The 13,692-nt window shown below is 37.4% G+C and overlaps 3 protein-coding genes across 3 annotated transcripts; 1 reads left to right on the forward strand and 2 right to left on the reverse strand.

Moving 5' to 3' along the window:
* Positions 1 to 467: 467 nt before the first annotated feature.
* Positions 468 to 2,213, reverse strand: LOC132132189 (claudin-23-like). Its single transcript, XM_059544502.1, has one exon. The coding sequence runs from the start codon at positions 2,158 to 2,160 to the stop codon at positions 1,357 to 1,359; it is 804 nt and encodes a 267-aa protein (XP_059400485.1). The 5' UTR covers positions 2,161 to 2,213; the 3' UTR covers positions 468 to 1,356.
* Positions 2,214 to 3,782: 1,569 nt separating this feature from the next.
* On the reverse strand, positions 3,783 to 5,088 carry LOC132132494 (claudin-23-like). Its single transcript, XM_059544890.1, has one exon. The coding sequence runs from the start codon at positions 4,777 to 4,779 to the stop codon at positions 4,027 to 4,029; it is 753 nt and encodes a 250-aa protein (XP_059400873.1). The 5' UTR covers positions 4,780 to 5,088; the 3' UTR covers positions 3,783 to 4,026.
* Positions 5,089 to 10,364: 5,276 nt separating this feature from the next.
* Positions 10,365 to 13,238, forward strand: LOC132132190 (prostate androgen-regulated mucin-like protein 1). Its single transcript, XM_059544503.1, has 4 exons — positions 10,365 to 10,492; positions 10,945 to 11,541; positions 12,678 to 12,756; positions 13,001 to 13,238. The coding sequence occupies exons 1-4, from the start codon at positions 10,456 to 10,458 to the stop codon at positions 13,077 to 13,079; spliced, it is 792 nt and encodes a 263-aa protein (XP_059400486.1). The 5' UTR covers positions 10,365 to 10,455; the 3' UTR covers positions 13,080 to 13,238.
* The last annotated feature ends 454 nt before the right edge of the window (positions 13,239 to 13,692 follow it).

The following is a 13,692-nucleotide window of genomic DNA, read 5'->3' on the forward strand; positions in this document are numbered from 1 at the left end:
GCTATATACTTTGTTTTAACGCCACTAGTGTCTATTGTCAATATGTATATAATTGCACATATGTAATAATAAACATCAATGACATGTTCAAATATGATATCATGAATTACAAACATAAGTGCATTTTTGTATGTTTTTTACAAAAGTGCAAACTATATAGTATTATTAAGTATAACATTTACAATGTATGGTTATAGTTCTAATGAATTAAAAAGTATTGCCTTAAATCCCTAAAAGCAGTCGTTTCTGTTTTTGTATACAGTAGTTATCCACAGACATGTACGACAGATTTATTTTTAATGGATAGCATTTTAATACAAAATGTGTTTTAATCTCTTTACAAAGAGAATTAAAGATGATGGGTTGCTGCCCAATGGGAAGTTACATTAAAGACACCCTTCTTCCTTTATCTGGATGGGTTTAGACCATTTAACCCCATATGCACCGCTGCTCTTGTACTGTATGTGTCTGTTTATAGTTAATGATTCACTTTATTAATCTAGCGTTGTAATACATTGCATGTTTTGTTCTGCAGTCAGTTGTATAACAGGTACGTTTTTTTGAGACTTCCAGACTGAAGGCACGTTGTCTGCTCAAGAAACAGCTGAACATGTTTTATTCTATGGCAGACAACCTTGGAAAAACTGGAATATTTGACAATATGTATAGCCATGGCTTTAAAGAAAAAGGTAGGTATTTGGTAACAACAATCTTGGTTTTTGGAGCAACATACTTCATGACTCACAGGTCACCTGACAGTTCAAACATGCGATCAAACTGAATCAACCAGTATTACTAGTTACACCGCATCACAGAAAGCCCTGGTAATTCTTCCAACTCCAGCTTGTTATTCCACAGCAAAAGAACATATTGCACAGACATCCTTTGTTCAAATGAGTTCGTTTTTATAAAATCCAATCCTGCATTACGAAGCTCATCTTTCAACAAGAAGTTACATTTAGTCTATTTACAACTCTAAAATGAAAAACTTCATGTTGCTTAGCTTTAAAGTGTGACTGGCAAACACAATCAGTAACTGTTGTAAACATGCAAAGTACTTGTAAAAGTAAGAAAAAGCCTGGTGTAACAAGTGTACCATACACTCATCTACACTCCACCTTTCACTGAAAACTCCTAAACAACAAATAATTTCTTCTTAAGAACGCTACGAACCTAAACAATGCTTTTCCAATATAAAGAACTTTTGTGCAATGGAAAGCTGTGGATGTTAAAGGTTCTAAAAGGAACCATCAGTGAAGATAAAAACTTTATTTTTCAAGAGTGCGGTTGTTTCAAACATCGATCAGGTCTGTTACTGCTCAGAAGATATTCACAGTATGTACTAAGCTAATAACTTCACAGATCAGCATCGTAAGGTCTTCCGGTGTAGGATGTGTTGACGGATCCTCTGTCTCGGGATTTGGCTCTTGGGAAGTCCAGGTCATCGTCTAGTGACTTCTGCGAGTACGGCACGCTGCTCTCAGTGCTCCTGCTGGAGCTTCTCGGTAGGTTGACCCTCGGCAGAGGCGTGAGTCTGTTCACGGGCCGTTGTGTGTTGGTCAGAGACTTTTCTCCACGGTTGCGTCCGCCGCAGCAGGAGCAAATCCCGAGGAACATCACGAAACCCCCGAGGACCTCCATGATGCCTCCGATGTAGCCCAAAATGATGCAGTAGCCAACGCGGATGTCATCTGCTCTGTTTGGATCTCTTTTGACGGAGGTGGAATTGAGGCTGTTGAGGAGATAAGTGTACCACGCGATGGGAATAATGGTCAGGACTCCGGAGCAGAAGATAAGGAGGCCACCCAAAGAAGCCAGTATCCACCTGGGTCTGTCCTTCCAGCATCTGACTCCAGGTGTTGCCAATGCAAGGCCCAGCAGTGTCACAATCAACGACGCGACCATCATTCCTTTAGCGATCGGAATGATCTGGTTGCTAAAATAAATTTGGTCATTGCCTTGCAGGTTGCACTGCTGGGATCTAGACGTTGTGGAGATCGTGCAGATGTCCCAGATTCCCTGTTCCACCACCAGATCCGAAGGCTGGTTTGCAAGGTTGTTGATGGTGCGCCAGTTGGGCGCGACCGTGCTGGTCAGGTCCAGGATCCATCCGCAGGGGGCCAGGACCATGCCGAATATCAGGATCCCCGGAGTCCGCATGGTTGAGGGTCGAGCTGCTGTCCGCTTCTGAAGAGAGACGAGTGTGTCAGCTGCTTAAGAAGAAACACACTGAAGCTCTGAGGAGGTGGATCTGTATGATTAGCATCTGAAGGGCGTGGTGTCGAATGTCTGGTTCAAACACAGACAAAACTGGTTTTCACTGCATGCCGTGTTTCAACCGAACCTGGAACACCAGTATGGGAGAAATGGAAGACACTGGTGCAAGTTGTCCCAAGGAGAAGATGTTTATACTGGAGTAACAATGAGGTTTCAGGACAAAAGTTCTTCTGCATACAGCTTTGTTCAATCTAGCAAGATGTCTATGTTGGTTTCAGTCAACTGTCTTGAAATAATGTTTCACTTTTTTTCTATAATTTACACACTTATGCCTTATCATTTCATACAGTTCATTAATATAGTTAATAACTGGCCAAATAATGTTTAATATTTTGATGAGACATAATTCTGCTGTGTCTTTTTTTTTTGTTGCAAGCCATCATATGGTCAATAATAATAATAAATATAATGAAAAAAGTTTCCATGCTTATGACATTTGCATTGTACATTCAGAATATATATATGCTTGTAAATAAAGAAAGGTAAATATTAAAAACAATGTAAAGTCACATTTGAAAACAGCAATAAGAGGATAATATTTCTTATAAGAATGCATAAAATTGTACTCAACATTTCTTCAAAACGAACAGTTTTATCTTTTTTTATTATTATATTAATTCAGGTAATTATATGAGAGCAGTTTTCACCCATCACAATCATTAAAAAATACATTCAATCATCTGCTCTAAATTTGACGGGTGGATGTCAGTTACGACATTATCATTGACAAAAACTTCCACAAAGATAACTGCATATCATTCTGTCTATCGTAAACACCAGTGACATGCATTTCTGCAAACATTCAAAGCCTAGTGCAGTGTTTGTGCAAAGATTAGCTTCCCTCAGAACAACATTAGTTTTTTGTAGTTGGTATAACTGTACAAACATAAGAGGTTCCTAATACGTTAGATATTTACACATTAGAGCCAAAGTACTACAAAAAGTCATTAAGGTACTGTTACTACAATGATGAGGGCCTCACAATATAAAGTGCAACATATATCAAACCAAACAAATGGTGTTAGTGCTCTTCAGTAGAACAGTATTTATGATGGTAACCATGGTTTCAGCTAAAATATATCAGCTGAGTAGTTGACATCACTGATAACCTCCATAATAAAACAAGAGGTAAAACAAAAGGTCACATGATGATTTACAGTTAATCAAAATAGCCTTTCTGTGAACCACGGCTAATAAAACATATAGACAGTACAAACAATAATGTTCAACATGAACTAAACATCCTAAAGTGTAACATAAAACACATGACCGGAATGAAATGTAGTAGAAACAACCATAGAAACTTTGGGCCACTTTCTTTTACTGTTTTCACTGTAGATTGCACAGTGACTCTAACTTTTAGAAAAAATATTTAATTTTTCATTGTAAAATAAGGCACTTAAGAAATCTTGCAAATAAATGGCCTCAGAAAAATATATTCCAGTTTACTAAGAAGTCAATTTAACTTTAGCTAGAATTCTCAGTTTTGCTTTGTTTGCTATAAGTAAACAAAATGAAATGCACTGTGTACAAAATACATGTTTTTCCAGTTTTACAGTAAATGACAAAATTATATAATATTTTAGGGATAACCAGACACTAGAAATTAAAATATAAGCTGTCTGTATTTTTATCTGATCGATAAACTCTGGTAACTGTATGAACCACTGATCTATAATATATCTAGACTATAATACAAATCAGTGATTTTAAGTGCCATGGTGATTTACACGATTGAAAGTTCTTTGATCACAAATCTGTGTCGTAAGGTCGTGCTCTGTAAGCAGTGCTGTCCTGCTGTCTCTTGGCTCGTGTGAAGTCCATCTCACTCTGTCTGGAGTAATACGGGACGCTGCTGACGCTGCTGCTGATGCTGGGCACCGTGACTCTGTGCGCTGGAGACGGACCGCGCGTGGACTTCACCGCGAAGGCCCTCGGCCTCTCATCACGCTTCCGAGCGCCACAGCGCCGACACAAGCCTATGGACATCACCAGTCCTCCGAGGACCTCCATGATCCCGCCGATGAAGCCCAGCACCAGGCAGTATCCCACACGGACATCGGTGGATGCGGAGAAGATGGAGGTCATGATGTGAGTGTACCACGCCACTGGGATGATAGTGAGGACCCCTGAGATGAAGATGAGGAGACCTCCGACCCCAGCGACCGTCCAGTGCGGTTTCTCAGTCCAGCATCGGACTCCGACTGACGCCACGCCGATGCCAATGAGATCGAGGATGAGCGAGGACAGCATCAGAGCTCGCGCGATCTGGATGATCTGCGCACTGAAGTACTGCGTGTCCTGCTGGTTGCACTGAATGTCCCGGGACGATGTGAAAGTCCTGCAGATGTCCCATAATCCTTGCTGGAGGACCAGGTCGCTGGATTGTCCCGGGAGGTTGTTGATCGTGCGCCAGGCTGGTGCCACGGTGCTGGTCAGCTCCAGAATCCACCCGCAGGGCGCGAGCACCATCCCGAAAATAAAAATCCCAGGAGTTCGCATGATGATGGGTTTGGGAGATCACGCAAATAGCCCCTGCTGGGAATGATGGGGTTTGTTTCCGTTTGTTTTCGAAAGCAGTCGGACAGCAGAAACTTCTCGTGGGAGGATCCCATCAAGCCTGGCCATTGTTGAAAGCCACGTGACTGACATCAGAAGCACTCCGAGTTTCGACTGTTCTGGCGCACCTGTAGAGCCACGCCCCCTGGCTGTGACGTCACGCACCACACGAGAGACTGGGGAGAGACTCTGGTGCTGATGATGCTGACCACATAGCGAAGAAATGTTTGGTTCATTAAGTAGCACAGTTGATAGATGATTGGAATATGTTTCCTCACTTTAAATTGTATATTTCTACTAGGGGAGAACCGGGGCGAAAGTAACGCGGGACGAAAGTGACAAAGCGATTTTCTCAGAGCCTATTACTGCATTTGCATTCCCAGCTATGACGGTATATTCAGCATTCAATCCTTGATGGAGCTGAGAAATATCACGTGATTTCCTCATCATTTCCCGCAGTTAGGTCCGTAAAACTGATTTCGAGTACAAAAAGTAAATTATTGAAGCGGTAATTTTTTTTAATTAGTTGTGTTGTTTTTTTTGTTTCATGTGTCACAGTAATGATCAATCTACAGGTTATTTAATGCTTTAACACATCCTAAAGTTTGCATTATCAAAGCTTTTTAGTATAAAAGTAAATCCGGTTTAAATGCCAGGAGTTCCTGTCGGGACGAAAGTAACAGTTGTTACTTTTGTCCCGCTACAGTGACAAGAAGTATTTATTTTGTTCCGGTACATGCTATTCTGTGAATTTCTGTCTCTTGCATCATTTATTAAAATGTTTATGTCATATTATACCAAAAGAATATGTCTGAGTGAGGGTCAGAAAGACAAACAGTGGTCTGGTTTTATCCAGATGTTTATGAGAGAGCGTTTCTGGACATAGAGGAACATCTGGGCAGCTTCTACCTTGCATTTACCTTAGTTATATTAAGGTTTTAGCCATACCTTAGCTTTTACACCTCCAGCTATGAATTTGCAGTGTTTCCAGATGTTTTAATGCACATTTTGAATTTATGCATAAAAACAACTGGATGGAAACATGAATAGGCCTACTGTTACATTATGTTTAGAATTTATATTATGCCAATGTAATTTAATTATTATATTGTTTATTCTGTTGAAAAAATGTTTTATAAAAATACACTGAAATAAAAAAATAAAAAATAAAAAAATAAGTTTGTACAGTCGGGTTTTGAGACATTTGATGAAACTTAAATTTAAAATAAAAATATAAATATAAATATGTAATTTTTTATTTTTTTTTGCAAAAATAAAAGACAGAATATGTTTGCCGTTACATATCAACAAGCACTGTAAAACCCGACAAGTTAACTTAACTCAAACCGTTTGAGTAAACAGATTGCCTTGATTTAAACCATGTAAGCTTTGAAACTTTGCATTCAAGTAATTAAGTGATTAACTAAGTGCTGATTGAGAATTAGTGATGAACAGCTGCTGTTAACAAACAGAATCACTGAAGAAAAGAGAAACACAAGAACTACTACAACTGACTTCAGACACAGCCTTAGATGAAATCAACTGAAATAAAATACATGAAATCTCTCAAGATCTGATTAAACAACCCCACAAACAGCATCACCAGCTCCACTTATTAATAACCAGACTGACTTTATTTCTGTCAGACGTCTACAGAAGATCTTATTGAGAATGAACTAAGGTTTAGATTTGAAGTAACCATGTTAGAGATCAGTGTTTGCTTTAGTTGGGCCCTTGACCCTTGACTTCTGTCTTTGTGTTTTCTCTGGCTGTTATAACTGTGTGTTTCTAAAACACATTTGTTGTAATCCAAAAGCCCAGAAGAAATGCCATTAGGTGTTAACCTGTATCTAGGCGTAGGTTGTTATACTTTATATTGGCGATGGTAATCATCAATTATTGAACTGCTTGGAGTCTAATCTCTGATGAAATAGGTGTTGTGTAATTTGATTGATTATAGTAAATGGATGCTAAGAGCCAGTGGTTCTGTAATAATCCGTTAATACAAAGACTTTCCAAGAAGTTTGGACTTCTATGGTGTGAAACAGTCACACACAGACATCAATAATCAGAATATGAACCTCAACAATGGTGACCATAAAAAAAAAAAGCTGCAGAGCATGCTGGGAGCCATGGATGAGTTTTGTACTTCAATAGTACCCAGCATGCATTGCAGCATGTTTTTATCATCACCATTATAGAGGTTCATATTCTGATTATTAATGTCTGTGTTTGACCAACTACTGGCATAGAAGAAAAATGTATGTGAACAAAATGTTTAGAAAGTCATTTTTTATATTAACTGATTGTCACAGAACCACTGGCTCTTAGTGTCATTTTTTACTAGAACCACTTCTATTAAATACACAACTTCTATTTCATCAGATATTAGACTCCGTATGGATCAATAATGAATAATAATGAATAATAATCATCACCAATATAAAGTATAACAACCTACACCTAGGTACAGGTTAACACCTGATGGCATTTCTTCTGGGCTTTTGGATTACAACAAATGTGTTTTAGAAACACACGGTTATAACAGCCAGAGAAAAGACTAAGACAGAAGTCAAGGGTCAAGGGCCCAACTAAAGCAAACACTGATCTCTAACATGGTTACTTCAAATGAAACAATAAATCAACATCTAAACCTTAGTTCATTCTCAATAAGATCTTCTGTAGACGTCTGACAGAAATAAAGTCAGTCTGGTTATTAATAAGTGGAGCTGGTGATGCTGTTTGTGGGGTTGTTTAATCAGATCTTGAGAGATTTCATGTATTTTATTTCAGTTGATTTCATCTAAGGCTGTGTCTGAAGTCAGTTGTAGTAGTTCTTGTGTTTCTCTTTTCTTCAGTGATTCTGTTGGTCAACAGCAGCTGTTCATCACTAAACTCAATTATCACTCAGTTAATCACTTAATTACTTAAATTCCTCAAACGGTTTGAGTTAACATAACTTAAGGATATCTGTTTACTCAAACCGTTTGAGTTAAGTTTACTTGTCGGGTGTTACAGTCAAGGCAATCGGTTTACTCAAACGATTTGAGTTAAGTTAACTTGTCGGGTTTTACAGTGAGGTCATAGTCAGGTATACTTAATAAAAATAAGAGTAACAGAAAATAAATCTAGCTTATATTGTTGTGTTACTTTTAACCCACCTGTGTGTTACTTTCGTCCCAACCGATGGGGTCAAAAGTAACAATGTGCAACTTATGTTCAAATTGAAATTATACTGAAGCCTTTCTACATTTCTACAAAATACCACCTGGTATTGATAGACCACACTTATGAGTTACTGACCACAGCAGAAATATATCTCTGTCTACAACATTATCTTTTAAAATGATGTTTTTCTGAAAAATGGTACTTTCGCCCCTGCTCTCCCCTACTCAACTTTTAAATTAAACAAGTCCCAGTGTATAGTTATTATGCCTTATTGTAAAGTGTTATCAAATTATGATAAAAGGTTTTTCTTTTTTCTTTTGGTACACTACGAGTCTTGAGAATCACTTTTTTCTTTATTATCAATATTCCTCTGATTTATGTAATTTTTTTAAAATATGTGTAGGAACCTTTTTTTATTATTAAAATAAATTGTAGTTTTAATTAGAATTTTTTTTTCCTGAATATTATTGTACATTTAATTATTCAACTTAAAAGAAAGAAAGAAAGAAAGAAAGAAAGAAAAAAACTTTTGAAATGTGCTATTTTGGGCTTTTTGAGTTATTACTCTTTCATTTTACCCTTTGAAATCTTTCTTAATTTCTTTCATCTAAAAACTTTACACGGATCCAAAAACATTGTCACTGTCAACCAGTGCTTGTCTTGATTTCTGTCTGCTTTCTCTGGAATCAAAATGTCTCATTTGAGTGCATCCCTCAATGTATGCTGCATTACAACTCTGTAACAGGGTTATAATAGTAAACTAAAACTAAAACCATAAAAAGATGTTAGTGAAATAAAATAAATGTTAAAATAAAATTTCATAACATTTATCTTTTTTTCATTTAGTTTAACTTGATGTACTAAAATAACTAAAACTAAAAATTGAGACACACACACACACACACAGACACACACACACACACACACACTGCGGGGTAAATGATTTTTACTCAGAAATTGCAAGTAAATGTCATAAAGAACATTGAATTAAAAATAAAACATAAGGACTGAAATAGTGTTTTCTTGACTTCACTAATCTTTGTTTTATTTGCCACTTTTAGAAATCATTAAATCCTTACAGTGCACAACAAACCAAATTTAACATTAACAACAACTATAATACCTCAATGGTACTACAATAACACTAAATGATGTGCTGCTTGAAATGCATTAAGTGCTGCATTGTGACCATGTCAGGTTTGACACGTCATCATCTTCTGAACAGTTGTTGCATCATTCTGGAGACAGAACTGTGGATGGAAAGTTTCACCCAAAACCTATGAAAGCATGTTTGAAATGTCATCCTGCACACAGACTAACAGTCCCTCTGAAACTACAGCCGTTCCCTGAGCACGCCTCTAATCTTCTGTTCACAGTCTGATCATCTCACTGCTAATCTGCTGACAGAATCAAGGCATTTAAATGGCAGAATATTACGAATATTAGGTTCCCTACCCAAAAATACCAGCTTAAACCAGTCTAAGTTGTTTGTAGTAGTTGGCTTGTATAAGATAGTTTATCTGATTACCCAGCCGGTGTTAAACTGATCAGGCTGAAGACCAGTCAGAACAGAGGAAACCTGTTTGCCAGCTGAGCAAACCACCTCATACTGGGCTTTTCTTCCTTCTGACTGCATTGTTCTGTTTTGTAAAGTTAGATGTTGATATAAATGTCCCTATAATGCATTTGTGAGTTGCAACACAAAGTCAACACGGCCTTTGTTCCCACTGAGCTCCACCTAGATGACTGATATTTTGACATATCATCACGGAATGTGTTTTGGAATGAAGATAAACCTGGCTGAGTAGTCTCAGCATAATGATGATATGACAACAAGACCGCAACAACGCATTATTTTTATCTTGCAATTGTATCTAATCTTGCCAGTAAACAAGTAGGCCTAATAATCACGATGTTCCTATAATAATGACTGATATTAATATCCTGCACCTTTAACATAACTTTAATATTCTTTAGTCAAATGTTATAATGAAACAAATATCATTTTCATTTAAGAGCTATGATAATTGACTATGAAAGTAGCAATCTGTCGAAAATCAGCATTCTTTTTTCCCCATTTATTTATTTTTATATACTCGAACGTTTCTCTGAAAGTTTAAGAATTCTCACTTCTATTTAACTTAAATTTGCTTCCACCTAGTGATGAGTTTTAGTCATAACACAATTCTAGTCTCTTAAATTCACTTATTATACATCGACCATCTGTATATATTTGGTGCTATTACAGCCAATATGTGTGTATTTTAATATTATATTTTACCCTCTGTTTATGTGCTCCTCTGATGTGAGGTCACAGTGGACCGGGGGCGTGCACGCCTGCGCGCTCTCGACCTGCGCGTGTCAGTTTCCTTCTTGTCACTGGCATGTGTTACAGTGCGATAGAGAAAGTGTTCAACAGTCGCGGTGTCAGACGTGGAAAGAGGAAGGAAAATGAAGACTCACTTTTCAACGGCGGTGATATTAGCAGGTATGTTTAAAAAATTTTAATTTTCTGTTATGTAATTATTTATAAGTTATGAAAAACGTGCATAGGCTACGTATCATGCTCATTATCCATTTTACTTATTTAAATTAAATTTAAATAACACTGCTTTTGTAGTATAATGTTTAATACTAAACAGTACAGTAACAATTCATTCAAAACACGCACGTGCTACTAGAATGCGCTTTGCGCATTGCTTTAGTTTTTAAAAGGCGTAATCAAGGTAACCTATAAAAGCTAAAAATGAATGAACTAACGTGTAACAACGTGAAACAGTAAGGTGCTTTACAAAAGCGTTTCCTGTTTAAGAAATAGTTTCAGTTTTAAAATGCAGGGGGTGTTATTTGTTGACAGTCATAGTTCAGAAATGCACTCACTGACTGTATTACCAGAATATTATGCATGGCTTGTTTTTGTGTCTGTGGTGTGACATGAAGGTTGGATGATATTTGGAGGCAGCACAACGAGCACTGAGCCACCAACAGCTACAGTTGCAGTTGCAACTCCATTCACATCAAATGTAACGTTATCACCAAACACCACAAACGCCACTGAGGCGCAAACAACGACTGAATCGGTCTCCACGATCCCCAGTACAATTGAAACAACCGCTGGGTCCTCAGAAAGCGTGAGCACGAGCACTACGAGCAACTCCACACCAACTGAGACAACAGCAGACACCACCTCTGTCTTTAACGCGACCTCTGCGGGGACTGAGCTCACAGTCACGAGCACGGCACACAACACGAGCGCAGTCACATCGAGCTCGGTGAATGAAACTCAGACTACATCCTCCTCAGAGAGCCCTGCCTCACTGGAGACAACGCCGGGAAGCACAGAACCGGTTATTACTACTGACAAAAGCGCACCTTCAACTCTAATTACTACGATTACAACGGTGGCCTCTACTTCTACACTGTCAACGTTTGGAACTGAAACAACAACTAAGGCAACCGACAACACGGCATCATCCCAATCAACACACACCGATTCTGTTGAAGAAGAAAATAAGGATACAAAGGCCTTGAGCTCAGGTTTGTATATATATATATATATATATATATATATATAGAGTTAGTTTATAGGCTTAGATGAAATATAAACAGTTTCGACTGTTGTTTGACCTTCTGTTCCAGATCTTAAGTAGGTCAAGTCTGTATTTTAGTTCCTCGTGAGACTTTATCAATTGTTACCTATATGGTTTCATAACTAGGACCTAACCATTTCATAACTAGGGTTAACCTCTTCGGCATTTTATGAAGCGTCCCTAAAAAAGGTTTTGGATAACATGAAATCATTAGCTGAAAATCATTAATGAAACTATATTGTCAAATGCGAAGTTCTTGGATATCGATCAAGGTCAGAGATGGGTCACAACAGATCAATGATTTAATGCTGCAACTTTTGTTATTTTGCCAAGGCATTGATTCCCAAACACTTTAGAAGTGGCCGAAGTTAATATTTAATGCAGTATATTGGGTGGGTACAGTATATTAACAGTTCCCTAACACTTTCAAATGAAGGTTCAATGGTTCCTCACCCTTTTCATAAGCATCTATTCCTTTGCACTTTGTACAGCGTTGATGACTTTAGCGTCATTTACGGGATGTTTTGGAATTTGAATGAGAACTTACTGGAAAAGCAGTGGCTGAAAATGATAGTGACTTCAGGCACGATAAAACTGTGGGAACGTCTTAGCACTGATAACAAGTATCATCTGCAAACAAATGCTTTTCTCACAACTAACTTACCTCGTCTTCATTATTTTTGCTCAGTGACTACTGTATGAAGTCATTTGTCCTCATTTCATCATTTCAAACCTGACAAACTTGTTTTTGTGAAACATTTCAATTGAACAGTGTGTGTGTTTGTTATCTTTAAAATAAATGACCCTTTAATAATTTGTTATGTAATGTATTGACATTCATGTTTAAGCATGTGTCTAAAAGGTATCTAACACATCTAAATACATTTTTGAGCCAGTGTGTGTGTGAAAATAAACATTTAATATACAACTTGAATATACAACTTTTTTTCTCTAAATAGTTTTTATGTGTCTTGCTTGATAAGAATTATAAATAAAGGAAAAATGCATCTTATTTTAATATACTTGAAATAGCTTTGTCATGTATGACTCATCAAACTAAATCTTTTCCTTATTACCTTCTAGGAAGTGTCGCTGCCATCGTGATTGGCTTTCTTGCCATTGTACTAATTGTACTTGCTGGTGTGTACTACTTCAAGATTCGGTGAGTCAAGCATCAAATGCAGTTTTGTGTAGTTATCTTCCTCTAATTTTCTTTAAAAAAGCATTTTAAGCTGATTCTCACACAAAAATATATATGCTTAACCCTATATGTACATATACAAAAAAATAAATAAAAATGAAACACTCCTATATCTTTGTAAAAATCGAATTGTAAACTACAACAGAGAAAGAGTTTATTCCTGACTGAATTGTCCGTGGCCTTATGATTTGTTTGTGTGTTGCAGACCCTCTTCTTATGGACGTCTTTTGGATGGTGAACACAGCTCTGTGGGGAATTTTCTTAACCCAATGTTTGATGGCTAAATGGAGAAGCATTCATGAAGAAATATTTGATTCTGAGGAACAACCTACACGTCTTTCTTAAGCAATGAATATGATAACATTAGATTCTATATTTTTGCAAAATATCAAAAAAAGATGATGCACTGACCAGAATCATCCAGAAGTTTTAGAATGTACAGGCGAGACTTTGACGTCCTGTGAGTATTACTATGAAGGCGGGTTACAGGGCGTTTTGGTCCTGTTCGAAGGAAGTTTTTAAGTGATGTCCTTGAAATTTCTTTTTTTGTTGTTGTCGTGTAATTTATTTTCTCAAGTACATTTTTCATCTTATTCACATTGCTTGCTCTGTTCGTCTCATCATATTTTCGAGTCTAAATAAACCACATTACATACATTAGCAAAATCAAATCCTTGCATCTCAGACAGGCCACTTGCGCGATCATTATTGGTCTCAAAGAGTGACCTTATCATATACCATAATTAGAGCCCTGGCCTCCCTTTGTTCATCCAAAGAAAGTCCCTGTTTTAACGTGAAGTCCGTTTAACATTTCTGCATCTTTAACAATAACAGATCTTTCCCCTTGTCATTGTAATAGCAGGGATCCACAAGCAGCGTGCAATTAAGCATTTAAAC

Source organism: Carassius carassius, chromosome 49 (genome assembly GCF_963082965.1).
Source record: "Carassius carassius chromosome 49, fCarCar2.1, whole genome shotgun sequence".
In the NCBI taxonomy this organism is placed as follows: Eukaryota; Metazoa; Chordata; class Actinopteri; order Cypriniformes; family Cyprinidae; genus Carassius; species Carassius carassius.

Coding starts and splice junctions, on each gene's coding strand:
- LOC132132189 (XM_059544502.1), bottom strand. CDS start 2,160: ATGCGGACTCCGGGGATCCTGATATTCGGCATGGTCCTGGCCCCCTGC.
- LOC132132494 (XM_059544890.1), bottom strand. CDS start 4,779: ATGCGAACTCCTGGGATTTTTATTTTCGGGATGGTGCTCGCGCCCTGC.
- LOC132132190 (XM_059544503.1), top strand. CDS start 10,456: ATGAAGACTCACTTTTCAACGGCGGTGATATTAGCAG. Junction 11,542..12,677: donor TACAAAGGCCTTGAGCTCAG/GTTTGTATATAT, acceptor ATTACCTTCTAG/GAAGTGTCGCTGCCATCGTG. Junction 12,757..13,000: donor GTGTACTACTTCAAGATTCG/GTGAGTCAAGCA, acceptor TGTGTGTTGCAG/ACCCTCTTCTTATGGACGTC.